At 47.6% G+C, this 26,250-nt stretch overlaps 1 protein-coding gene across 4 annotated transcripts in view; it reads left to right on the forward strand.

Moving 5' to 3' along the window:
* Nucleotides 1-7,915: 7,915 nt before the first annotated feature.
* Nucleotides 7,916-26,250, forward strand: part of BRPF3 (bromodomain and PHD finger containing 3) — a 35,687-nt gene continuing 17,352 nt past the window's right edge. The window contains exons 1-8 of one of the 4 annotated variants that reach the window (XR_010835072.1): nt 7,916-8,295; nt 11,270-12,746; nt 16,100-16,256; nt 18,615-18,746; nt 21,074-21,202; nt 21,496-21,808; nt 22,550-22,852; nt 24,491-25,000. Coding sequence is in view for 2 of the 4 variants with exons in the window: in XM_067006092.1 (XP_066862193.1) it covers nt 11,296-12,746; nt 16,100-16,256; nt 18,615-18,746; nt 21,074-21,202; nt 21,496-21,808; nt 22,550-22,852; nt 24,491-25,000 (2,995 nt within the window). In the remaining 2 variants the exon portion in view is untranslated. The remainder of the gene's footprint in view (nt 8,296-11,269; nt 12,747-16,099; nt 16,257-18,614; nt 18,747-21,073; nt 21,203-21,495; nt 21,809-22,549; nt 22,853-24,490; nt 25,001-26,250) is intronic. The other 3 variants (XM_067006092.1, XR_010835071.1, XM_059076325.2) reach the window with 3 other exon arrangements.

Consider the following 26,250-nt stretch of genomic DNA (forward strand, 5'->3'; position numbering starts at 1 on the left):
GCGGAGCAACTAAGCCCATGCGCCACAACTACTGAGCCTGCACCTCTAGAGCCTGTGCTCCGCAATGAGAAGCTCCTGCTCGCCACAACTAGAGAAAGCCGGGGGGCGTGCAGCAACAAAGACCCAACGCGGCCAAAAATAAATAAACAAATAAAATAAATCTATTAAGAGAGTTAATTATTTAAAAAATTACATAAATCACCTGGGGGAATCTTGTTAAAATGCAGATTTGGGTTTGGCAGGTCTGGAGTGGGGCCTGAGAGTCAGCATTTCTGACCCCCTCCCAGGGCATGCCAATACTACTGGTTCTTGGACAACAATCTGAATAGCAATATTCTAATATATTTGGCTCCTGGTGTTCTAAAATGTGAGGTGGGGGAAGAGGCTGGGCCACTAAGGATTTTTTCTTTCTTTTTTTTTTTTTTGTGGTACGCGGGCCTCTCACTGTTGTGGCCTCTCCCATTGCGGAGCACAGGCTCCGGACGCGCAGGCTCAGTGGCCATGGCTCACGGGCCCAGCCACTCCGCGGCACGTGGGATCTTCCCGGACCAGGGCACGAACCCGTGTCCCCTGCATCGGCAGGCGGATTCTCAACCACTGCGCCACCAGGGAAGCCCCCACTGAGGATTTTGATATCAAGAAAATATTTTTTTCAATTCCCCACCTGAAAGGATAAGCTGGCTAAAAATATTTTCATGGGATCTTTTTCTCAGCCCCCTTTTGGACCACCAGATCCCATCAATTTGTACCAGCTTCTCCCTTCCTCTTTATCAGCACTGAAAAGGGAAATGAGGTGGGGATGGAGTGTCTCACCATTCAGTATGTAGAGTTTCATTCTAATTGCCATTTTCAGAATGGTACTTTGTCCCTGCCTTCATTGGTGCCTGCCTGGAATCTCCAAGTCCAGATCTCTTTAGTTCAATTTCTTGAGATGGCAAATCTCCAAGGAGTAGTGGGGAGATCTGATGGCATCTAACCACCCTTTTAACAGGTTTTTCAGCCAATCCTACTTTCAGGCCTACTCTCCAAGCCACTGCCACCCCCTCACCACCACCCCCTACCCCCCAGCACGCACATTTCTTCAGAAGTACCTGCAGTCTCCTACTTCTAAGCCTTTCTAGTGGTCTAATGTGAATCAGCTGATTTTTACCGGCTCTTCTTGCAGACTTCTAACTCTCTCTGATTTGTTCACCCATCTACTTCCATTCTCCAAAATTTTATTGACAGTTCTCAATTGCTGTTGTTTCTTCCCCCCATTCTCTGGTTCTTGTGGATTTTATTATCTTGCAGGGTTTTTTAAATCCTTTATTAACATATTAAGTGAAGTTTGGGGGATAAATGCATGTGCTCAATCCACACATTTTAACCATCTATTGTTAAACTTTCCCAAAAATGTCCCTCTCAACATACACTGTTCTTTCTACCGTTTAGACTGTAGATTGACTTTATATCTGCCATCATCTTACTGCTTATTTTTGTTCTTATTGCTTATTTGTGTTCCTTTTTGTCTTCTTTTTGATTGGTTGAATATTTATTATTTCTTTTTTCCTCTCTACTAGTTTGTGAGTTATATACTCTTTTTTTCATTCTTTTAATGATTAGTCTAAAAATGACAACAGGTATTCTTTTTTTAATCAACTTAATTGTGGTACAATTTATGTAAAATACATGACGGCTATCCCAGTATTTCGATAACTTCTGACAAATGTTTCTCTACCACCACAATCAACTTATAGAAGGTTTCCATCACTCCCAAAATTCCCACATGCCCCTTTATAGTCAGTACTCTCCTCTACCTCCAGGCAGCCACCAATCTGCTTTCTGTTACTATAGATTAGTTTGCATTTTCAAGAATTTCAAATAAATGGAATCATACAACAGGTATTCTTGACTAATCAAAGGCAAATATTAATTCTTGAGCTTTACCCTTTTCCCAGACAATGCAAGGACCTTAAAACACTTTAATCCTGGAATTGTCTTATATCCTCTAATCCACTGCTTCTCAACTTTAATATGCACATTGTATTAATCAGGGTTCTGTAGAGAAACAGAATAAATAGATATTATAGGAATTGGTTCAAGCAATTATGGAGGCCAAGAAGTCCCATGATCTGTCATCTGCAAGCTGGAGAACCAGGACGGCTGCTGGTATAACTTAGCCAAGTCCAAAGGCGTGGGAGCCAGAACCACCTATGTCCAAGGGCAGGAAAAGATAATGTCCCAGCTCAACCAGAGAGCAAATTCAACCTTCCTCTACCTTTTTGTCCTAGTCAGGCCCTCCACAGATTGGACGATGCCCATCCGCACTATTAGGGGTGATCTTCTTTACTCAGTCTACCGATTAAAATGCTAATCTCTTCCAGAAACAGCCTCACAAACACTCAGTAATAATGTTTTACCAGCTATCCCTTAGCCCAGTCAACTTCACACATAAAATTAACCATCACACATATGAATCACCTAGGGGGATTTTGTTAAAATGCAGGTTCTGGTTTGGTAGGTGCTCTTATTATTTTTTTTTTAGGTGCTATTACTTTTGTTCATTTTCTCTCTTTAGTAAAATTATACCAAGTAGGTGGCTACTTGCAGGGTCAGTTCTTTTGTTAAAATATGGAAATAACATATTTTATGGTGTCCTGACTTCAAGCATGATTAAAAGTTTAGGACTGGGCTTCCCTGGTGGCGCAGTGGTTGAGAGTCCGCCTGCCGATGCAGGGGACACGGGTTCGTGCCCCGGTCGGGGAAGATCCCACATGCCGTGGAGCGGCTGGGCCCGTGAGCCATGGCCACTGAGCCTGCGCGTCCGGAGCCTGTGCTCCGCAACAGGAGAGGCCACAACAGTGAGAGGCCCGCGTACTGCAAAAAAAAAAAAAAAAAAAAAAAAAAAAAAAAAGTTTAGGACTTAACAGAAATGCTAATTAAAGGTTGAAATGAAAGGACATTAAATCAGGTTGAACAATTTACACTTGCCACATGCTATTCACTTTTAGGTTTGTGGTTTAAAGTTTCACTAAGAATATGGTAAAATGTTCTAGCCAGAATTCAAGTCCAAAGAGGATAATGTAAGCCATACTAGGTGGATAATTTAAACCATACTGTACCATACTCTCTTGCCTGACTGGATCTTCAAGCATGAATTATTCAAGCCATTTCTTTGTTCTAAAAATCATGAGGAACTACTGCCCCTTCTCATCCAGTTCCCCATAAAACAGACTCCATGCTTGGACTTTATCTTTCCAGTATCTTCACTTACATCTCCCATTTTTGGTCAAACGGGATAACCCACTGTCCCCTGAATCACTATTATGGTGTCCCACCTTTCTCTGCTCATGGTGCTCAGCCTGGACCACATTCCACCATCCTCCTAGTTAACACTCAACCCAAGCTTTAAGGTGGAGCTCAATTGGCACCTTCTTCATGGAGCCTTCCTCTCTTCTCTCTCATCTCTAACTCTCATGCCACTCTGCTTGCATCTCTCTTGAGGTGCTTATATGTCATGGCATGTTCTGGTTACTAATATACTTGCTTTATTCCTGTGATTAGATTTTAAGTGACTTCAAGTGTGACAGCATAGCCTTTTCACCTTTGTGGTCTTCACAGGCATAAAATACAACTTTACCTGCAGCTCACAGATAATTATTGAATGAATATGTATTTTAATGTGACTAAAAGGGGCTCCAGAGAACTTGGGCTGACTTATCATTTCCTCAATCCTCAGGCCCTCAGACCCAAAAGGAGCTCCGGAATAACCCTTTGCCACCTCTTAATTTGCAATGACCATACTAGCATCGTCAAAACCTCCTAAATTTGAGGTTAGATTCATCTTTGATTCTCTCCTTTGTTCCTATGTCCAATCATTCATAAAACTGTTGATTTGTCTTCTGATTTCTGATTTGACTCTTCCTTTCCTTTTTCTCTACAGTCTCATCCACCATTCTGGTTAATGCCCTTTTATTTTCACAACAAATACTACAAATTCTTCCTAGTTTACCTAATACTGTTCCTGCTCCAGTTTATCCTATGTGTAATGGGGACCATAATAATAATTTCACAGAGCTACAAATTGATAAATGAGATATAGCATGCATGTTGGACCTACTTTGTACAAGTGCCCACTATATCTTTGGAGAATCATCTCCTGCCAGTGTCCTCTGGTTCTGTTAGTGAACAATGACCACACCTCATTAGAGTATCATGTCTTTCTGGCCACAGCTATTAGTTCAGGTTGGCTGAGAGACTGCAAGAAACTATGTCCTGATGACATAATCTGAATCTCTTGACCTTACCTAAAACCAGATGCACCCCTGGACCTTCTGGTTATGAGAATCAATAGATTTCCTTTATTAATTAAACTAGTTTGTTTTCTAAGTGCAAAAAAGATTTTTAATAAATACAGTATGTAAAGCACTGAGCACAATACCTTGCACATAAGTGTTAGGTATTATTTTTATTATCCCTATACCCTTGCCATGTCCAATTCAACTTTTTCTTTCTTAACAACTTCCCATACAGACCAGCTAGGGTAATTTCCTTATTATTCCCTGCATGTTATCCCTTTGCCTGGGCTGCCCTGTCACCAATCTAATAATGTCATTCCACACTCTTTTCGCCAATTCACATCCACCACTATTTAGAACCAGGCTAAAAGAAGTCTCCTATCCTCCATTTGAAGAGCAGTGGCTCTACACTGTTCACTGCCTTATCTGATTTCTCCTACATGTATTTTCTAGTTATTTCTAGCTTGCTTCTTGATTGTACACTACTCAAGGCAAAGAAAAATATATTCTACATTTACATATGATCACTGTGCCCTACGTTGAGATTTTGTCATTATTTTTCAAAGCAACTTGAACAGTGTTGGACACACAGATGTTCGATAAATGTCTGTTACAGGAATAAATGCAATTAAATTTAGAGGGTCTGGTGTTCAATTTAAAGCCTGTTGTTAGCATAAATTTTTTCCTTTTTCTAAGCAAACTATATTCTTACAGCATTTTCATTACAGCATAAAAATATCACAATGATTTCAAACTCCCATATTCTTCCTACGTATGGTTTAGAATTCTTTTAGCCAAAGTCTAAGGAAGGAATATTCTATTAAAAATAATTCAACAATTACTCAAAGTCTATTTTCTTTTCATTACACGTATTTTTATTAATCCAGTGGGTATTGCATCTGACCCTTCAGAGGTTTCTTGCCTTGGTAAACTAATGATAATAGTAAATTGTTGACAAAGATATCCTGAGATGCTGGGAAAAAAATTGAGGGGGACACTTTTTGTACTCATGTTTCATTTTCTGGGTTTAAGTGGTAAAATAGTCTCCTACTCCAAATTAAGTTAGTGCCTACTTATAAATGGAGGATTTTTAAAACTACTATTGGGAATCAAAGGTCTGTGCCTCTGTCTGTTGAAATGAATTGCTGTATGGTTTAATGGAAAGGCCAAGGGCTGGTGAATTTAAACTATTTAAAATAGCTAAAGATTAAAGTGAATTAAATTTAGTGCCTCTGGGATTTTTGATACATGTTCCAAATTTGTTTTTTGAAAAATAAATGTATTTATTTATTTTTGGCTGCCTTGGGTCTTCGTTGCTGTGCATGGGCCTTCTCTAGTTGCGGCGAGCTGGGGCTGCTCTGTTGCAGTGCACGAGCTTCTCACTGAGGTGGCTTCTCTTGTGGCAGAGCACGGGCTCTAGGCGCAGAGGCTTCAGTAGTTGTGGCACGTGGGCTCTGGAGTGCATGCTCAGTAGTTGTGGTGCATGAGTTTAGCTGCTCTGCGGCATGTGGGATCTTCCCGGACCAGGGCTTGAACCTATGTCCCCTGTATTGGTAGGTAGATTCTTAACTGCACCACCAGGGAAGCCCTCAAATTTGTTTTTAATGACATAACTGTCCCATGTTACATTTAAGATTACATCATAGTGAACTGGCTCTGTGTGCAGAAACAATTCCAAATGTCAAAAATAGAAGCGAGGACAACTGTAAAGTTACCATTAAGAAAGTGGAAGTTGAAAATGGAAGAAAAACATTTAGGCTGAATAAGGTCTTCTATGAAAGCTTTAAATAGAAAAACCTGGAAATTATATGTATCAGGTTAACAATGCATTTTCAACAGCATTTAAATAATTATTTTACTTACTGTTACAAATGGAAACCAATACCTTTCCTCAAAGTATTTATTCATTAACTTTAGTGGAAAAAGGTCCCAATCACACAAATGGGAATTGTACTAAATAAATTTTGAGAACATCCATCAAGAAATAAAAGTTACTAGTTATATGCAGAAATGGTTATATTTCACACTTTAAAAGAACAATAAATGAAATTCAGTGTTCTTGTTTCTATTAGTCTTTTTTTTTTTCTTTAACTAAAAGTAATTGTAATATTCTCTTGCCTCTGGGGCTTTCCCTTCCACAATTAATCATCTTTTCTTCTACACCTTCCTTCCAAATGATTATTCTCCCTAGCCTTTTGACGTTAATTCATACTATTTCACCTTCACAGCTTTCAAAACAATGCCCTGTCCTTGCTTAGCTTCACAAGCCAGTCCTTTTTTCTTTAAAAAAAATTGGTTAATGAAGTATTTTTGCTATCATTTTGCCAGAAGGTGCTACCACGTAATCAGGAAAACATCTTTGTTATACAAATTAGCTTCCTTACTTTTATCAAACTTTCAAATCCAAAATACAATATGTTTAAATTCCTTAGGGTAATGAACATCTATACTTCAAAAGTAGCAGTTCGTTAAGTTTAAGCATTTGGAAGACTTGGATCCTAAGCCTTTATCCTTCATCCTCTGACTCTACAATCTGTGTCATTGATGATCAGAACCAAGCAAGAAACTGAGTCTTACCAAGCTACACCACCAGCGCCGGCAGAGGAAACGCTTTCAAAACATGTCATTCATGTTCACATTTAAAGGCAGTCTATCCATACATCCTTTATAAACATCGTTAAATACTGGTGCTTAAGACTTCAGTCATATGAGGTAAGCTTTCCAATTTACAGGCAAAACAGGTGTGGCAAAGGAGCCCTTTTCTCTTCTTAAATTTATTTACCAAAGCAAAAGCCAGGCTGATTATATCTGAAAGTCTGAAGTTGCCATTTGTCAAACATCTATTATAAAAGGGCTTTTGCATTAAATTAACGGACTCCTAGCCAAATCAGGTTTAAGGAGACAGTGTTTCTCAGTCTATGGTGACAAGCGAGTTACCAGACGTCCTTAAGTACACGGTCAAACTTTTATGTTTACTCTTTTATGTTTACTCTTTTTAAACACAGAAGGGAGAGGATGGCACACAACGAAAAGTCAAGTCTGTTTCTTAAGAAAGACGTCTCGTGGGGAATAAGAGGCTCACCTGTACACAACAGAGGCAGATCTTCCCCGGCTGTCCTCACTGGGGAAGGGTATGGACATCGATAGACCTTTGTCCTCCGGACTGGAGCAAGGGGGGAAGGGGGCGACTTTCTGGGAGAAGTGCAGGAACCTGCACCCCAAGAAACTACAGACCGGTTTTGTCTTCAATGACTGCTCTTGACTTAGCCTTTGGAGGGACCCTCTAGCTCAGGGACAGGGGTTGTTGCTCCAAACCTTAGCCACCTCCCCCGCAGGGCTGGGGGAGGGGATGACTAACCACTCTAAGGAGTTAGGGACCCCGTCTTTCCCAGCTGGACCCGAACGCCCCCCAGCTCTCTAGTCGTACTCGCCCCGTGGCGAGCCAGGTCGGCGTGAGCCGGGGCCGCGGCCGGCGCAGATCCCGCCTTTGCTCCGCGCCCCTGCCGCATCCGCACCGCCACCGTGAGGCCGAGCAGGGGACGGTGCCCTGTGGCGGCAGCGGCTCCGCGCTCCTCTCCGCGCCGCCCCGGCCGCCGCCGCGCCGGGCACGGGCGGGGGGATTTTTTTTCTTGTTCCCCCTCTCTTTCGCGCTCTCGCTCCTGTTCAGCGGGAGAGACCGCGGAGCCAGAGAGGGAGCGAGGGAAGGGGTGGAGGTGGCGGGGGGAGGGGGGGAGGCCGGAGGGGCGGATCCTGCCTGGGGGCTGATCCCTCCCTCCCCTCGGCCGGGCTCCGTGGCGGCAGCGGCGGCGGCGGCGGCGGTTCCATTCCCCCTCCTCCCCCGGGAGCGGCGGCGGCCGGGCCGGGGCCCCAGCGCGGGCCGGGAAGGGGCACGGCGGTGGCCACGGAGGCCAGCGCGGGAGGAGGCCGCGCTCTGCTCCCCGGGCCGCGCCGACCTGCTAGGCGGCCGGCCCGCCCGCGCCCAGGAGCCCCGAACGGTGGGGCCGGGCCGGCTGCTGAGGTAATGGGGGCGGCAGCGGGGCCGAACGGAGCGGGGGCGAGGGCAGCGGGGCCTACGGGGACCAGGGACTGCGCGGGATGGGGTAGGGAAGCGAGGGGCTTCCCGAGCGGGGCGGGGGCGGCGCGAAAGCTCTTTCCTGGAGCCAGGGTGGCAGCGGAGAAGGAGAAGGCGGGTGAGGGGGGAGCTGAAAAGCGAGGACCCCCTCCCGCAGCCGCCATCTTGTTTCCCCCCTGGCCCTGGAAGCCGAGCCGCCGAGCCCCGCCCCCGCCACGCTCTCCAATTGGTCAGGCCAGAGGAGAGTTCCACCCCCTGAGCGTCCCTTGGCGCCCCGGTTCGTCCAGACGGGCAGGTGAGGCGGCCAATGGGCGCTTGCCTCCGCCCCTCTTGTTCGCAGGCGCTAGCTTTCTCTCTCTGAGGGTCGGACTTCGGGTCTTTCTCAGGCGCGTTCGCTCTCTCTCCTCTGGTGAGGAGATGTTATTTCCCTCCTTTCCTCTCCGAAGGGTCAGGATTCTTCTGGAAGAGGTGCCCCTTTAGAGGGGCGGGATCCTGCTGGGGTCCTTACTTGTCTCATGAGTATCTCGTGTGGGGTGCGGGGGGAGCAGTCTAATTGCAGAAACTCCTTATTCTTCGCGGACCTGGTTGGGGTGGGCGAGTGGGGGGCTCAAGGGATGCCGGGTAGACCTCTGGGGGTGTTGGAGGTATGTGGAACTGTGTATGTGGGAAGGGCTGTGTGGGATGAGAAACTCCCGCCAAAAAACTAGACTGTAAGCTCCTTGAGGGCGAAATTCATTTCGTTTTCCTCAGCAACAGCCCTTCCCCCTCTGGAGTTGGCCCCCCAGTGTCTAGAGGCTTGGGTAGGACAGCAGAGGCCTCTGTAGATACTTGCTGCTTGGTTGAGAGATACTCGAGTTGCCTAGGAGGTAGCGGGTAGGGAGGAAGAATATATCGTGGCTGTGACAAAGGAGGAGCTACATCCCCTTTCTGAACCATTTCAAGTTACTGTTGAGGTAGATTTTCACACCTCTGCAAGGGTCTGCATGCCCTTGACAGGGTGGGGATAATAAAGCAGGTCTGTTGGCCCGGGCTGCCCCCAGGGAGTTGGCATTTGTCAGGCATGTAGTGGCCAAGGGTCTCTGGAACCTGGACAGAATTTCTGCGAATGATTCTCTTTCCTATGGTTCCAAATAGGGTTTGTGCCTGCCTGGCACTGTGCCTCAGCCAAGTTGTTTTTTGTTTGTTTCTTTCCGTCACACTTTGGGATTGGAAGGCTTTTAAAATAAGTATGTTAAGAATACCTTATTAACAAATAGCAACCCTTAAGAAATAAATTTTATTAATTTCATTTTACTGATGGAGTGTGCGGGCACAGAACGTTTCAGTGTCTTTCTCCGGGTCACACAGGGCCAAGATTAGAACCTGGATTGCCTCAGAGCCTCTTTTTGTACCAGACCATGGCATCTCCGTGGTGTTCTTATGTCCTAGTGAGATGGCTTGAGCAGATCAGAAGATCTGGGTTTGAATTGTAGCTCTGTCACTTACCAGCTTTAGGAGGAGTGACACCTTTCTGAGCTTCTGTGTCTTCATCTGTAAAATGGAGAAAATATTAAAAGTAAAAGGGCTTTGTAGTTTGTGAAAGTGTGCTACATTATCATCACCATCTCCACTTTATAAAGATGGTCGATCCTGCAAGCAAGGTGACAAATTCTGTTTTTCTCCTTGAAATCATCTACCTGTTCATACCCTTCCAAGTCTCTGCCCGCATCTCAGGGCACCATATCCCCAAAGGTCTTTCTTAGTTATTGATGGCCTCAGTAACTGTGACCACAGCTCCTTGTGAGCTTGTCATAATTCCCTCCATCCCAGAGAACAATGGGAAAAACTTAGAGCTTTCTCTTTGTTGCACAAGGGTGGACTGGATGTATTTTGGGAGAGAGGGGCTTTTGAAGTAACAGAGGCGTTGAGAGTTTACCCTAGATATTGCCCCAGTTACCTTGGCCTTAGGTCCAGTGAGGGTCCCACATAGGCCACTTGGGGCCACTCCCAGAGCCTCCAGGGTTTCTGCTTAGAGACGTACTAGCCAGTGCATCCTGAATGCTGCCTTTTGCAGAGAATACCCTGCACATTGTAGTTTGAAGTCCTTAGACCACATGCGATAGACATTTCAGGTGCCTTACCCCTTCACCGCTGGGCATGGTCGGGGATAGGGTTTCTGATCATGGATCATGGTAAGATGGGTTGGGAGAGTGCTCTAGACCTGTGGATTTTTGATCCCCCATGGGGCCACAGGTCATGTGTAGAGCTTGTAAGTGGATGCTGTTCTTGTTTACTCCTTTCCTAAGCCTTAACCACCACCCTCTTTTCCATAGTTAGCTGTCCCACAGCCTTATGTACCTCATTAGGACATTAGCTCTCTCCTCATGTTGCATTGATCTGTAGTCATCTGTTGTGTTTACTTTTCTGTCCCTTCAGTCAGACAGCGCTCTTTGAGGGCAGGGATCATGAGTGTTTGATTTCTCATTTCATTTAGCTAACACTTAGAGAATGCTTACTTAGGAGTCAGGCACCATTCCAGGTGCTGGAGATACAGCAGTGAACAAGACAGGCAAAAATCCCTCCCCTCATGGACCTTACATTCTAGTGGAAGGAAACAAATATTCATGATAAATATATAAATTACATAGCACAGTAAAAATTGGTGAGTTATAGTGAAATATAAAGCAGGATGAAAGATTGCTGGTGGGGGAAAGGGATTTGCAATTTTGGATAGAATGGTCATAGGTCTCACTGAGAAACACTGTTTATGGAAAGACTTGGAGGAGGTGAAAGAGCAAGCCATGTGGACACCTGAGGGGCAAGATGTTCAGACAGAGGGAATAGCCAGTTTGCTCAGTGGCCACTTGATCAGATGGAAGGGTGAATGAATGCATGCACGCCTGAATGTCTGGCTCACAGTCTCCTGGCCTCCTCTCCTTAGGCCTGTCTCGTTGGTTCCCGGGTGCCATGAGGAAGCCTCGCCGGAAGTCACGGCAGAATGCCGAGGGCCGGCGCTCTCCATCCCCCTATAGTCTGAAGTGCTCACCCACTCGGGAGACCCTGACATATGCCCAGGCCCAACGGATCGTCGAGGTGGACATTGATGGACGTCTGCATCGTATTAGCATCTATGACCCGCTCAAGATCATCACAGAGGATGAGATGACTGCCCAGGATATCACCGAATGCAATAGTAACAAGGAAAACAGTGAGCAGCCTCAGTTCCCTGTCAAGTCCAAAAAACCCTCATCCAAGGGCAAGAAGAAGGAGTCCTGCTCCAAGCATGCATCCGGCACTTCCTTCCACCTCCCGCAACCCAGCTTCCGCATGGTGGACTCAGGCAGTCAACCAGAAGCACCCCCGCTGCCTGCTGCCTACTATCGCTACATTGAGAAGCCGCCTGAAGACCTGGATGCAGAAGTAGAGTACGACATGGATGAGGAGGACCTTGCCTGGCTGGACATGGTAAACGAGAAACGGCGAGTAGATGGGCACAGTTTGGTGTCGGCAGATACCTTTGAGCTGCTGGTGGACCGGCTTGAGAAGGAGTCATACTTGGAGAGTCGAAGCAGTGGGGCCCAACAGTCACTCATTGACGAAGATGCTTTCTGCTGCGTGTGCCTGGATGACGAATGCCACAACAGCAACGTCATTCTCTTCTGTGACATCTGCAACCTGGCTGTACACCAGGAGTGCTATGGCGTCCCTTACATCCCCGAGGGCCAGTGGCTATGCCGCTGCTGCCTGCAGTCTCCCTCCCGGCCTGTGGATTGCGTCCTCTGCCCCAACAAGGGTGGCGCCTTCAAACAGACCAGCGATGGGCACTGGGCCCACGTGGTGTGTGCCATCTGGATCCCTGAAGTCTGCTTTGCTAACACCGTGTTCCTGGAGCCTATTGAGGGCATCGACAATATCCCACCTGCCCGCTGGAAACTAACCTGCTATATCTGCAAGCAGAAGGGGCTGGGTGCAGCCATCCAGTGCCATAAGGTGAACTGCTACACGGCCTTCCATGTGACGTGTGCACAGCGGGCTGGGCTCTTCATGAAGATTGAACCTATGCGTGAGACCAGCCTCAATGGCACCATCTTCACAGTGCGCAAGACCGCCTACTGTGAGGCCCACTCGCCGCCAGGTGCTGCCACTGCTAGGAGGAAGGGCGACTCCCCAGGAAGTCTCAGTGAGGCTGGGGACGAAGAAGGGCTGAAGGAGGGCTGTGGGGAGGAAGAAGAGAAGGAAGAGGTAGAAGAGGAGGAGGAAGATGAAGGCCAAGGTGGGATAGGCGGCCCTCTCAAGGGAGTGTCCAAGAAGAACAAGATGACTTTGAAGCAAAGGATAAAGAAGGAGCCAGAGGAAGTGGGCCGAGACACACCCTCCACTGTCCCCATGGTCACTGTCCCACAGATACCCTCTTACAGGTGAGCCTGCCCAGGAGGGCTCCCTAGGGACTCATGATTTCTTCTCGGGCTGGTGTTGACCCTGAGCCAGGCTTCTTTCCCCAAGGTTGGTGAATACCTGTTCTCTTCTGTGCTCTCAAATTTAGACTTCTCCTTTAGACCCTGGGCTCGCCTGGCCTGGTTTGTGGTTTTGATTGTGCCCTTCAAAGCAGTGTATTTCCTTTGATTCAAGGTGAGACAGACACTTAAGTTGCTTAGAAACCCAGGTGGCAGGATGTCTAAGGTAATATTTTTCAACAGGGCACAAGAGTTATTTTGGACAGGAAGTAATTCATTATTAGGGCTGTCCCATACGTTTCTCGATGTTTAGCATCCCTGGTCTTTGTAAGTACCATTTGCATCCCCTCCCTCATTGCCTGGTCTTTGTGACAACCTCAGATGCTCCCTACATATGTTTCTAGTAACCTTATGGGGATAGAACTACTTCCAGTTGAGAACCACTGTTTCAAGGGGTCAGTATAGGTACCTGCTCTCCAGAAAGCTCTGTCCTGGGAATGATGGGGACCTTGTGTAAGGGGGTGGTTGTATGGGGAAGATATGCTATTTCTCCTCCTGAGAAGCTTTTAGATTTAGAGGAAAGAAGATCACTCAGCTCTGCTGTGTAACTAAGCCACCTTGGCCCCCACCAAGTCTGTAGAAAAACCATTGTGCCTGTTTTAAACCATCAGAGAGGTAGCTGGCGCTGTTGGAGGGATGGGAGCTTGGCAGACAAGCAAGGGACGGGGAAGATTTTCCAGCGGATGCCCATCTCATTGGTAATGTTCACTAAAAAGACTACAGTGTTAGAGCAGGAAGGAATCTTGGAGATTATTCATCTAACATAGTCCTTGCACCTTCTCCCACACCCCCAGATGAAGAAACTGCGGCCTCGGGAGGTAAAGTTGTTCACTCCATTATTCATTCAATGAGATGTTTATTGAGCACTTACTATATGCCAAGTCCTGTTCTAAGGGCTGGAAGGAACCAGGGGTAAAGCGACAGACCCTGGACAAGCTGGGGCTTGTGATGCCTCTAGGTTCTGTTCCTGCTGTCTGTCTCTCTTGGTATAAAGGATAGGGAGAAAAGAGTACTGGAGGGCAGTGGGGAATGAGTTGTATGAGGGAAATAGGCAACCAGACTTGTTGGTCTGGAAGGAAGACACAAGAGCTGACAAGATCCAGAGGGAGAGGCTCTTGTGAGCCATGGCTGGAGTTAGATTCAGTCAACTGGAAATGGGCCTTCTAGTCACAGAGCTGTTCTAGGCTCCCCTTCTCCCTTAGGTGAGTGGGTCCATGCTTAGTCTCCATCTGTAGGGTGGTTTCGCCCTGGGGCTAGACTTTTTGGTTGTCAGGTCTGCTCTTGTAGGTGGTCTCTTGCAGGGGCCAGCACAGTATGCTGGCTAAGAACCAGACAGACCTGTGTTTGAATCTTGCTTCTGTCACTAACTACCTGTGTGATCTTTGGCAAGTCACTTAACTTCTTTCAGCCTTAGTTTATTTATTTGTAAGTGAACCTACCTCGTAGGGTTGTTGGGAGAAATAGATGAGATAATACAAGTAAAGCACAGTGCCTGGCAAATAGTAAGTGCTCAATAAACGGTGGCTGCTGCTGCTACTGCTATTTTATTATTCTTTTTCCCACCTGCCACAAATGTCGTTGGGACCCTCCATGGCCAAGAGGTTGTAGAGGGAGGGAGCTGCCTGCATCTGGGCAGGTGTGCTTGGCTTGGGTGTTGGTGGGGGATCTGTCCTTTGGGGAAAGGCCTAGGCCTTGATTTTGTAAGCTTGGCTTTGGGGCAGGAATGTCTGACCATGGAAAGGCGCAAGGCCTGGGTGAGCAATGTCTAGCCCAACATGAACATCCTTCTTAGATTCTACCTTCTTGTTTAGCCACAGTTGTCTTCCTTTTAGTGGAGTAAGAGGAAGAGAAGAAGCAGAGGAAATGCCACAGGAGCACTGAGGCCTTGCTTAACCAATGTCGGAGCACAGATGGTGTAGCAGAGAGATCATGAGTTCAAATCCTCCCCAGATTCACCATCTTATTAGCTGCATTAGTGACTTTGACAATGAATTCAGCCTCAGTTCCTAAGCCGCCTTTTCATCTTTTGTAACATGGGAATAATGCGACCCACGTTGAAGTTTGGGCATTATGGTAGAGACTGTGGGAGCTCATTAATTCCCTTCCCACTCCTCCCCCGCCACGTGTTATTGGCTTGAACATTGACCTCCAGACTTCTCTTTTGGCGCAGTTTAGCCAGCTAAATTAAAAAAATATTTTTAATTTTCATACAATTTTTAAAGCTTACTTTCTATTTGCAGTTATTACAAAATACTGACTATATTCCCTGTGTTGTACAATACATCCTTGAGCCTATCTTACACCCAATAGTTTGTACCTCCCACTCCCCCAGCCCTGTATTGCCCCCCACCCCCCTGCCACACACTGGTAACCACTGTTTGTTCTCTATATCTATGAGTCTGCTTCTTTTATGTTATATTCACTAGCTTGTTGTATTTTTTATTTATTTATTTTTTTTGGCCATGCCACACGGCTTGTGGGATCTTAGTTCCCTGACCAGAGGTTGAACCTGAGCCTTCACAGTGAAAGCACCAAGTCCTAAGCACTGGACCGCCAGGGAATTCCCCTGTTGTCTTTTTTAGATTCCACATATAAGCGTTATCATACAGTACTTATCTTTCTTTGTCTAGCCAGCTAAATTTTCAGATTCTCCATCCTCTTACATCTTTAGATCCATTTTTTTTCCATTTGGTTCAAAATTAGACATTTTTAGGCTACTGAGATTTTTAATGAAAAACCAGAGGTCAGACAACTCCAAAGGGTTGTATTTGGGTTCAGAAGGCAGTAGCCTGCTGTATTCCTACTAATTTTTCTTCCAGCTTGGCTATGGACTACTCCCTGGTCTGGTGGGACCCTTAACTACAGGGGTCAGGAAATAGTGACCGCTTTGCCCACAGCTTATGCAAGTTCCTGTTCTCTTTTGCTGCCTTTATCAAGAGAAGAGTGGGGGTGTTGGGGCGCAGACCTGTGTCTCGGGAGTCCAGGAATATAGGGTGAGGGTTCTCCTGGGGGAGGGTTCTTTTGGAGGGTCAGGACTGCAAGGCAGGAGGTGGAAAATCAAGTGAAATATCCCATGCTGAATCTGAGCTGCTTAACTTTGCTGTCCTTTTCAAGGCTTTCTCTGAGGTGAGGCATTTGGCTACTTTATTCTGTCTTCCTCTGTAAGTTTCAGAAATGAACCAGGGGGTCTGAATAGGAGGCTGTAATCTGGGCTACCCACTGACCCTGTCTTTCACTTCCCTCTGCCTCTACTCAAGGTTGAACAAGATCTGTAGTGGTCTCTCCTTTCAGAGGAAAAACCAGTTCATGCAGCGGCTTCACAACTACTGGCTGTTGAAGCGGCAGGCACGGAACGGTGTCCCCCTCATCCGGCGCCTGCACTCCCACCTGCAGTCCCAAAGGAATGCTGAGCAGGTAGGTGAAGTAGTTATTTGAGGGCAGTGGAGGGAGGTGGAGAGTGACGAAGGAGAGATGGTTGGGGCAACCCTCCCTGAGCCCTCTGCGGGGCCTTTGCCTGTAGCCATCACCTCTCTAGGTGGTCCATCCCAGGAGTGATCTCCAGGACTGTAGAGCTCTTCAGACCAGACAGCAGCCCTTCTAGATGAGAGAGGCTTGTCTTGGAGCAAATTCTAGGGGAGAGTGGAAAGCAAGCCCAGCTTTCCCTCTACGTGGGGAAAACCCTTTAGATATGGCAGAAAGGAAGAAGTGGGCTGAGTGAGAGTCAGGTGACCATGTTGTATAAGTTAGGAAAAGGCATACTTTCCTTAAGACACTATACTGCCATCTGCCTAAAAACGTTCCATAAAAAATACACTAACCATCTAGGTTGTAGCACACAGCCTGCCCAGTTGGGGTGATCTTTTAGACATTAGCAACTAGAGTTGCTGCATGTTTAGTGTTTTCTGAGATGGTGGAGGCCTCCTGAGAGACTTTAAAAAAAAACATATTTAGTTCTCTCTGCCTCTTCACTTGTTCCATTACTTCTGCCTTTAAATATTCCCACACTATTACTCCAGAGACGAGGCAAGCCTTCCCATGATTCTGGTGCCCTCTGTTCTGTCTGATTTTACTTTTGCCTTTTGTAACTGAAGTCCTGAAGGGGAAGTGTATATCCAATCTCTCCTTGAAATGGTCTGCTTGCTCCCCTGTAGCTTCTTCTAGAACATCGGTGACCCCTTCCAGCCCAGCAAGTCTTTCCTCAGATTCTCACCTTATAGACTGTTGGACTACATTTGACACCACGATCACTTTGTCTTACAGCTTCTCTGTGACACCATTTCCCACCCCCTCTACCCCACTGACTGTACCCTGTGCTGATCCTAATTCTTACCCCTTAATGATAACACTCCCAGGGGCTCTGTTGCCTCCCTGTTGGCTTGGAGAGCTTGTCCACTCTCATAGTTGTCAATAACTGTGTAGCAGTAGCTCCAGGTTTCTTGTCTTGTCCCCTCCCTTTTGTCTGCCCTCAGTCCCTCTGGGGCAGAGGAACTATAGATGTCCGTGTAGATGTTGTTTCCTGAACTCAGAGATTGGAAACTGAATTCATTATCTTCCTTCATCTCCATAAATGTATTTCCCCATTACTGTCATGTAACCTTCTTCCTCCTGACCCCAGATGTTGCCCACCTTGGAGTTACTTTTGGCTCTTTCCTCCATAAGGAGCTGCAGTTAATCATCCCCTGATCTGTTTGGGGGGATTTATCAGTATATGGCCCTTTATCTGTATTCCACAGCTACCCTGCTCACCCATGCCCCCTTAATTTCAGCAGTAGTTTTCTAGGTGGTCTCCAACCTCTAATTCTTTCTTTGCTTTACAGCTGGTACTGTCTTACACACTTAACCATTTTCCATCCTGTCATTTCTTTTTCCGGAATATATTCCCCCTCTCCAGGTAGGCCACGTCCAGGCTTTTTTGCCTGGCATTTGAAGCTTCTTGCCAGCTGGATCCTGGGTCTTCCTTGGCTTTTGTGGTTCTCCAGTTTCTCTGCTCTGGCCAGCCCGTTTTTCTCAACAAGCAAAGAATCACTAATTCTGCCTTCATACTTCTGCTTTGTCGTCCCTTCAGTTCCAAAAGAGGCCTTTCTTACTGCTTTCTTCATCCACATGCATCATTACATGTGAAACCCTAGTAAGATTGCTTGCCCCAGGAATCCCTGACCTAACCTCAGTCCACTGAGATCTTCTCTATTTTATGTCCTCTTAGCATTTTATATTCAGTTTATCCAATCAGTTTTTGTTGTCTTTATGCTGCTGTGCCCTGGCATATCAAACCCTGGGCCTCTTTCTTCCCTCAACTACACTGTAACCTCTTTTAGGGCAGGAATCATGTTTTTGGTGGTGGTGGTGGTGTTTTAAAGTACGTTCAAGTCAGTAAGCACAAGCTCGTAGTAAAAACTTCGCTTTGTTTTCTAGCCAAGTCAAAGCTCTAGGGTGAAATTCTTTCCACCCTGAGGTGTCTGTTAGTTTCCTTCTGAAATTCTTTCCAGCCCTGAGGATGCACAGCTGATCTCTGGTGTCCCTGGGGGTAGGGAGAAGCAGTCCCAGCTCTCACCCCAGCAATGGTTATTGTGCTATAGTGAAGAAACATTGTTATAAGGCTGGGGAAGCCCTGGAGGAAGGGTTGTAGAGGGGGTGGAAGGGCTCTCCGGGACCATGGGTCCAGGAAGGGGATGGGGCTCTTACCTGCTGAGGCCCCAGGAGGCTTGAGCAGGGAGAGGACTTTGGGCAGAAGGAGGCCCACAGCTCCCCTATCCTTTCCCTTCCCTCCTGCAGCGGGAGCAGGACGAGAAGACAAATGCAGTGAAGGAAGAGCTGAAATACTGGCAGAAGCTCCGGCATGACTTGGAGCGGGCACGGCTGCTAATTGAGCTGATTCGGAAAAGAGAAAAGCTCAAGCGGGAGCAGGTGAGGAGGAGCCCCCAGGGCCCTTGTTCAAGATCTTTTTCTCCTACTACTGTCAGTGTGGCTTCAGGAGACCCAGGAGCCCCTGCCTGGTGTCAGCTTTCTTACCTTCCTGCCCAGCACTATGGGCTCCAAGGCCTGCCTACTCTGCGTTGGGTGTGGTGCTGCTGATGGCTTCGAACTTAGGGAGTTTAGCTCCTGGTGGCCTCAGGCATAAGCTTCATATCCTTTGCCTGGGCCCATCCCTGGAGTTTCTCATTCAGGATATCTTGGGGGGAGCCTGGCCTTATGTTTTGGAGAGCTTCTCAAGCCATTCTTATGGGTATCACCTTTGACCTGGGAGCTTCTGGGGTTTCTCACTTGGCCTTTAAACACTTATAGTCTTGGAAAATTTAAATTTTCCAACCTCTGTTCAAGGAGATTCTAAGCCTCTGAGCATGGGGAATGTTGAGGTAGGTAGTGTAGCACAAGAATTAGGAATATGAGCTGTGGCATCAGGCAGCTTGCGTGTTTTTTTTTTTTTAACTTCTTTGTTGGAGTATAATTGCTTTACAATGTTGTGTTAGTTTCTGCTGTATAACAAAGTGAATCAGCTATATGTATACGTATATCCCCATATCCCCTCCCTCTTGCTTCTCCCTCCCACCCTACCTATCCCATCCCTCCAGGTGGTCACAAAGCACCCACCGAGCTGATCTCCCTGTGCTATGCGGCTGCTTCCCACTAGCTATCTATTTTACATTTGGTAGTGTATATAAGTACATGCCACTCTCTCACTTCGTCCCAGCTTACCCTTCCCCCTCCCCCGTCCTCAAGTCCATTCTCTACGTCTGCGTCTTTATTCAGACAGCCTGCATTTATATCCTGGCTCTGCCACTTACTACTTGTATGACATTAAGTTGCTTAATCTCCTTATACCTTGAGTTTCCTTAACTATAAAATGGGGGTAATAATAGAACCCATCTCATAAGGTTGTGAGGATTAGATGACTTAGTGTATATAAAGAGCTTAGAACAGTGCCTGGCACATAATAAGGCTATAGAAGTGTCAGCTGCTATCATCATCATCATTATTGATACTCTTTGCCTCCCTGAAGTGTCTACGGCAGTACTCTGCACATGACAGTGAGCAAAAACTATTAATTGAATGCCAAAACTGTTCTCTCTGGTCCAGGAATAGCAGCTGTTACTCTCATGCTTCAGAAGCCTGGGTTAAAGATGTTCTTTCTCTCTTTCTCCGAACTCTGCTTCGCTGTTCAGCCCCAGCACAAGCCCTTCTCTCACGGTCCTGTAGTCCGAGTTTCCACCACTGAGACTGGGCAGCTCTTGCCATACTTAGCACAGGTGGGCATGGAGGACATCTCAGGACCTTGTCTATGGATTCAAACTGTCTATGCCGTCCCAGGCCTGGTCCCACAGCTGAGCTTCTCTTCTCATTTCTGGTCCAGAGAAATGTAAGGGAAAAGGAAGCAGGCAGGGGATGCAGGCAGGCCTGTTTTGATGTAGCCAAGAGGCAGGAACTTCTAGTCTAATACATGGCTTCCCAACCTTCTTACATTAGGGCACACATGGAAAATAACATTTGTATAGCACACTGCTGTAAATATGTCAGGCTACTTGCCACCTAAGGGGGTGAGCCTCGAGGCCCTGGTCACCCTAGGCCGACCTAGGTGGTCCAGGGGCCAATTAGGTGGGAATTCTGGCCCAAGGGACATTTTATATCATCAGTGTGCCTCTTGGACTAAGTCATACCTAGGTATAAGTCCTGTATCTGTTCTTCTCTAGCCAGGTGACCTTGGGTTAGTAACTCCTCATTATACTCTTTTCAAACCTCAGATTCCATATTTGTAAAATGGAGATAACAGTTTCTCCTTCAAGGTTATTGTGACGATTAACTGAGGTAATATAAGTAGAAAGGCAGTGTGGCATAGTAGTCAAAAACACACACTGTGAATCCCAATCTGTCCCTTATTAGCTGTGTGACCTTGGGCGAGTCACTTACTTAGTCCTTCCGTGCCTCAGTTTCCTCTTTGTAAAATACCTCATTTGTACCTATTTTGAACATTACTTGGCACTTAGTAAGGACTATAAAGGTATTTATTATTACTATAAGTTTTGGTATAGCGCTGAATGCATAGGAAATGTTCACAAAGTGGTAGCTGTTGGTATCATTATTTCTAGGCTAAAAGTTCAGTGATAACTCCTCAAATAGTGGTCAGCTTAATATCTTGTGAAAATTTGTTGTACACAACTGGCAAAAGTCAAGTTATCAAGCAAAAGTTCGGTGCCTCTTTGGGGGTGTGTCCTGATTTCTCCCCACCTTCCCCACAGGTCAAGGTCCAGCAGGCCGCCATGGAGCTGGAGCTTATGCCATTCAACGTTCTGCTGAGGACAACACTGGACTTGCTGCAGGAGAAGGATCCCGCACACATCTTTGCCGAGCCCGTCAACCTGAGTGAGGCAAGTTCCCCCCCTACTTTCTGAACAGTGAGCCCCACCTGAAATGGAAATAGGGTCTGAACAGGCTAGGAAGGGGTTGGGCCACAGGGTGTACAAAACCTGGGGGTGTCTGGCAAGGCTAGTAGACTTGCCCATGGTGAGAGCTCAGCAGGCCAAGGTGGGCCAGGGCCCTGGGGCTGTGAGTGAGCCCGGCATGGCCAAGCCAGAAAATGGGGTGGCAACAGTGCCGCTGAAGGGTGCTCCTGTTTGGCTAGTAAATGGTTGTTGTAATTGTACAGGTTTTATATGTTTAGGTTCCAGATTACCTGGAATTCATATCCAAGCCAATGGATTTTTCTACTATGAGGCGGAAGCTGGAGTCCCACCTGTACCGCACCTTGGAGGAGTTTGAGGAGGACTTTAACCTTATAGTTACCAACTGCATGAAGTATAATGCTAAAGACACAATTTTCCACCGAGCAGCTGTCCGCCTGCGGGACCTGGGAGGGGCCATCCTGCGGCACGCCCGGCGGCAGGCAGAGAACATCGGCTATGACCCCGAGAGGGGCACCCACCTGCCCGAGTCACCCAAATTGGAGGACTTTTACCGCTTCTCCTGGGAAGACGGTGAGAAGCCTGGACGGGCAGGGAGGAGAGGGGCCAGGAGGAGGCACAGGGATAGAGCCCAGAGCGCCAGGGATCAGGATGGGCCTTGGGGCTATAGCGCAGACTCCAGGAGCAAAGCTGGGGATAGGCACAGGCTGGGGTACATGTGCTTGTGGCTGGAATAGTTCCAAGGGTTAAAGTTAATTCCCTGAGCACTTCTTGAATAGTAGGATAAGGGGAATCAGGTACTAGCGGTCTGTCTGAAAAGCTAAAGATTCACCAAGGGTCTTTCTTTCCCGGACTCCCTCTGTGTGGCGTTGCAGCATGGGCAGCAGGAGTGCAGTGCTGGTGTGTGTCTGGCTCATTCAGAAGAGTGCAGGTAGAGCATCAGAAAAATGGAATTGCCTCTGTAATTCCCTACTCTGCCTGCCCCTGTTCTCTGCTTCTCGATGGCAGCAGCCAAACAGTCACTCAGGCCGGGCAGTTGCCAAGCTGCCTCGTGCCTGCTCCACGGAGCCCATAATCGTGACTGTGAACTGCTTCCTGCAGGTGTTTCCCAGATTCTGACCTTGTCCCTGTGGCTGCCCTCCTGGGAGCGGTGTTGCCAGGGCCAGGGCCCCACAGTGACGCTGCTGGAAGCCACTGGCCCAGGCACTCCAGGAGAATATTTTGCATCCGAAGGAATTGGCCCCTGCCCTTCCCTTTGCCCTGGGCTGGTCAGGTCCTTCAGCCCCTTCTTCTGTCCTCCCTTCTCCCTGGCAGTGGACAACATCCTCATCCCAGAGAACCGGGCCCACTTGTCCCCAGAGGCGCAGCTGAAGGAGCTGCTGGAAAAACTGGACCTGGTGAGTGCCATGCGGTCCAGTGGGGCCCGGACCCGCCGTGTCCGCCTGCTACGCCGGGAGATCAATGTCCTTCGGCAGAAGCTGGCACAGCCGCCACCACCGCAGCTGGCATCGCTAAACAAGACTGTGTCCAATGGGGAGCTGCCAGCAGGGCCCTGGGGGGATGTGGCTGTGCTGGAGCAGGCCCCGCAGGAGGAGCCAGAAGACGATGGGGACAGAGGTGAGAGACAGTCACGGGCAGGCTGGGGGCTGCAGGCCAGGGTAAGGGAGGGTTAAGCTGAAATCCTGTAGTGGGAACATCCTTCCCCAACTCTAGGTGTGGCCCTCGTGGGCAAGCAGAAGCCCTGGGAGGGTTCACACTTTCATGCATACCCAGGGATGATACTCAAAATATTTAACAATATGTAGAGACCAAAATTCATCCGTCAGAGTAGATGTTTTCTGTTATATTGAACGGGGCTCCTGAGGGCCTCTGATGCAGATATTTAGTTGTTGGACTGTGAGTGGGTTCAGGGAGTTTCAGATGCTGGGTCCCAGTAGCTGTTTACTAACTTGTAAAGAAGTATTCCAATATTTTGCACGTGGTATGGCCATATTGCACATACCAGTTAAATATTAGTTCAACTTATACCATCATGTAGAGAGGCTCTTAGAGCAGGTTAGGTTGTGGTGTGGGGGAATAGAAAAGAAAGAAAGACCCTAAGGATGGTCTGGGCTCATGGCTTTGACCCCAAGTCAAAGTCTGTAGACTTTGGCCAAGTCTACAGGCCCATCCCAAGTAGAAAAGCCCAGAACTGCAAAAGACAGCTGGGGGAAGTGATTCTCAGAGATCCAGGTGCCTTACCTGAGTTGCTTTCCATCCTCTCCGCTTCTTTGTGGACAGAATTGTCTCCCTCTTACCAACCCTTGGATCTGAGCCTGTAGCTCAGGAGGGCCTGTCATCCACACAATCAAGAAGGTTGGGAATTATCTCCAGAGGAAAAGGGGCCAAATTGCAGGGAATGGCCCATTTTATTTTAGGTTGGGGGAGAGCGGAAATGTGGCTGAGAGGTCAGATTTAGCATTAGAGGGCTTCGTGTTCATTGTGACCCTTCCCAGCTTCCCATGTGGCAGTCAGCATGCCACTCATATCCATCCCAACTCCTAGGCTAAGGCAGTGCAGAGTCATGCCCAGTGGACTGGCTGCAGCAGCTTCCAGAGGTTTCAAAAAATTTCTAGACTTCATCTCCCAGAAATTCAGATTAGGGAAATCTGAGCTGTGTTTTGAAAGTCTCATTTTTTAAGGTGGAGGTTGAATAGACATGTTCGGGAGCCACTGATTTAACTTCCTTGCTCTCGTTTTTTCATATCTGTAAGCGGCTTCTTTCTGCTTGTCCTTCTTGCTTCACTTGTGATATGAAACAAAATACATTGACAGATGGGAAAACACCTGGGTCTAAAGAGAGTTGTAGATCCCTAATCTGTGAGGCTGAGACTTACCTAATTATTAAGCAGGGGGTTTGGGCTTTCTTGGGTGTAGGGCAGTGGTTTATAACCCTGACTTCATCAAACTCACCTGGTAAACTTAAAAAAAAAAAAAAAAACTCCATCGTTAGCTATTTGGTTTCATTTTGTCTGGGGTGGGACCCCAGCATTGGAATTTTTAAGAAACTACCTAAGTGACTAATGCATAGCCAGGGTTTAGAACTACTAGTGTAGACACAACTTAGTCCTACCTTCTCTTCACCTTAGACCTGAGACGCGTCTCAAACCTTCTAATAGCCTATGCTCTTGGTTCTTAGTTATCAGTGTCATTATCTGGCTTGTAGGGGCAGACTTTTTCTAAAATGTTCAAGCAGGTTCTCTTTTTCTCTAACAGATGACTCCAAAATGCCTCCCCCACCAACCCTGGAGCCTACTGGGCCTGCGCCTTCCTTGTCTGAGCAAGAATCCCCTCCGGATCCCCCCACTCTGAAACCCATCAATGATAGCAAACCTCCAAACCGATTCCCAAAGCCAAGAAAAGTGGAAGAAGATGAGCTTTTGGAAAAATCACCTCTGCAGCTAGGGAGTGAGCCCTTGCAATGCCTGCTCAGTGACAATGGCATCAATAGAGTGTCCCTCATGACCCCCGATACATCCCCCGCTGGTGCCCCACTCAGTGGCGTGGGCCGTCGCACATCAGTCCTCTTCAAGAAGGCCAAGAATGGGGTTAAGCTACAGAGGAGCCCAGACAGGGCCCTGGAGAACGGTGAGGACCATGGTGCAGTGGGCTCTCCTGCATCTCCCACCAGCATCGAGGATGAACAGCACTCCCGGAAGCGGCCAAGGAGCAGGAGCTGTAGTGAGAGTGAAGGGGAGAGGTCCCCCCAGCAGGAGGAAGAGACAGGTGACCTCGTCTGTGACTTCTCTCACTACTTCTCATCTGCTTTCCTGCTTTGCCTTGCCAGCCAGCACCTTCCCCAGTCAGCTGCCTCCCTAATGGCCCCTCTGGATGCCAGTAGTAGCACTGAGGGCTCTGTAGCTCACAGTTGGGCCTGGTACACGAGTAGTGGCCTGGGGAAACGGGCTTTGAGCAAGTGTTTTGAGAGGGCCAGCTTGGGTCTGGGGCTCTCTTTGGCCCTGAGCAGCATATAAAGCTATATATGATAAATGGTTCCTACCTTCATTTTAGTTCATTTATTCATCAAATATTTATATCAGGCATTATTGTAGGCACTAAAGTGTAGGGGGAAAAATCAATAAATAAAACAGACAAGTCTCCTCTCTTGTAGGGGAGGTAGACTAAAAGCAAATAAGTAAATTGTATCTCATATTAGAAGCTGTGGAGAAAAGTCCAGCAGGGAAGTGGGGGAGAGGGGATGCTGAGGTGATATTAGAGAGGGTGGCCATGGGAGGCTTTCTGAGTAAAGATATGAAGGTGTGAGCTCTTTGGGTATCTGGGGAAAAGATGTTCCAAAAAGATGGACTAGCAAGTGCACAGGCCATGGGGGTGGAAACATGCTTGCATATCTGAGGAACAGTGAGGGAACCTATGTGGCCACAGCAGTGAGCCAAGGGATCATAGGAGATGGGTTCTCAGAGGTAGTAATAGGGGCTTGTCACTAAAGAGTCCTTACTGCATGTCCAACACAAGCAGAGAGGAAAACTGGGGAGCAGTAAATCAGACTCAGGTCCAAATCTGAGAGTTTACCATCCAGTGGGGAGACTAGATGGTGTCCTGAGGTACAGAGATATCCCAGTGCTGGACAGTCTGTGGTTATGTGTCAGGTGACAGCACTGCTAGAGGTGTTCAGGGAATAGGAACTGGGGGAGTTGGGAAGGCTTCATGAGTAGACAGTGCCTAACCTGGCCCTGGGGATGAGGATAGACTAGAAAGGAAGAAAGGGCTCAGGTCCAGGTGTGTAGAAACAAGGAGAGAGTCCCTGTGAGGGACAGTTTAGAGAGGGGCTTCCCTCTCCCAAGCGAAGAGGAGCCTCAGGAGCCAATGCTGTGGGCAAGGTGGACCTGAACATGCAGGACCTCCATCACCAGACAGAGTTGTTTAGTCTTGGTGGGATATGGAAGGCCAGCTCACTTGGCAGGGAGGGGCCTGCTCTTGGCTTTTGCTCCTCATATCCTGTTATGTGGTGGCTTTGG

This window comes from Kogia breviceps, chromosome 10 (assembly GCF_026419965.1).
Source record: "Kogia breviceps isolate mKogBre1 chromosome 10, mKogBre1 haplotype 1, whole genome shotgun sequence".
Lineage (NCBI taxonomy): Eukaryota > Metazoa > Chordata > Mammalia > Artiodactyla > Physeteridae > Kogia > Kogia breviceps.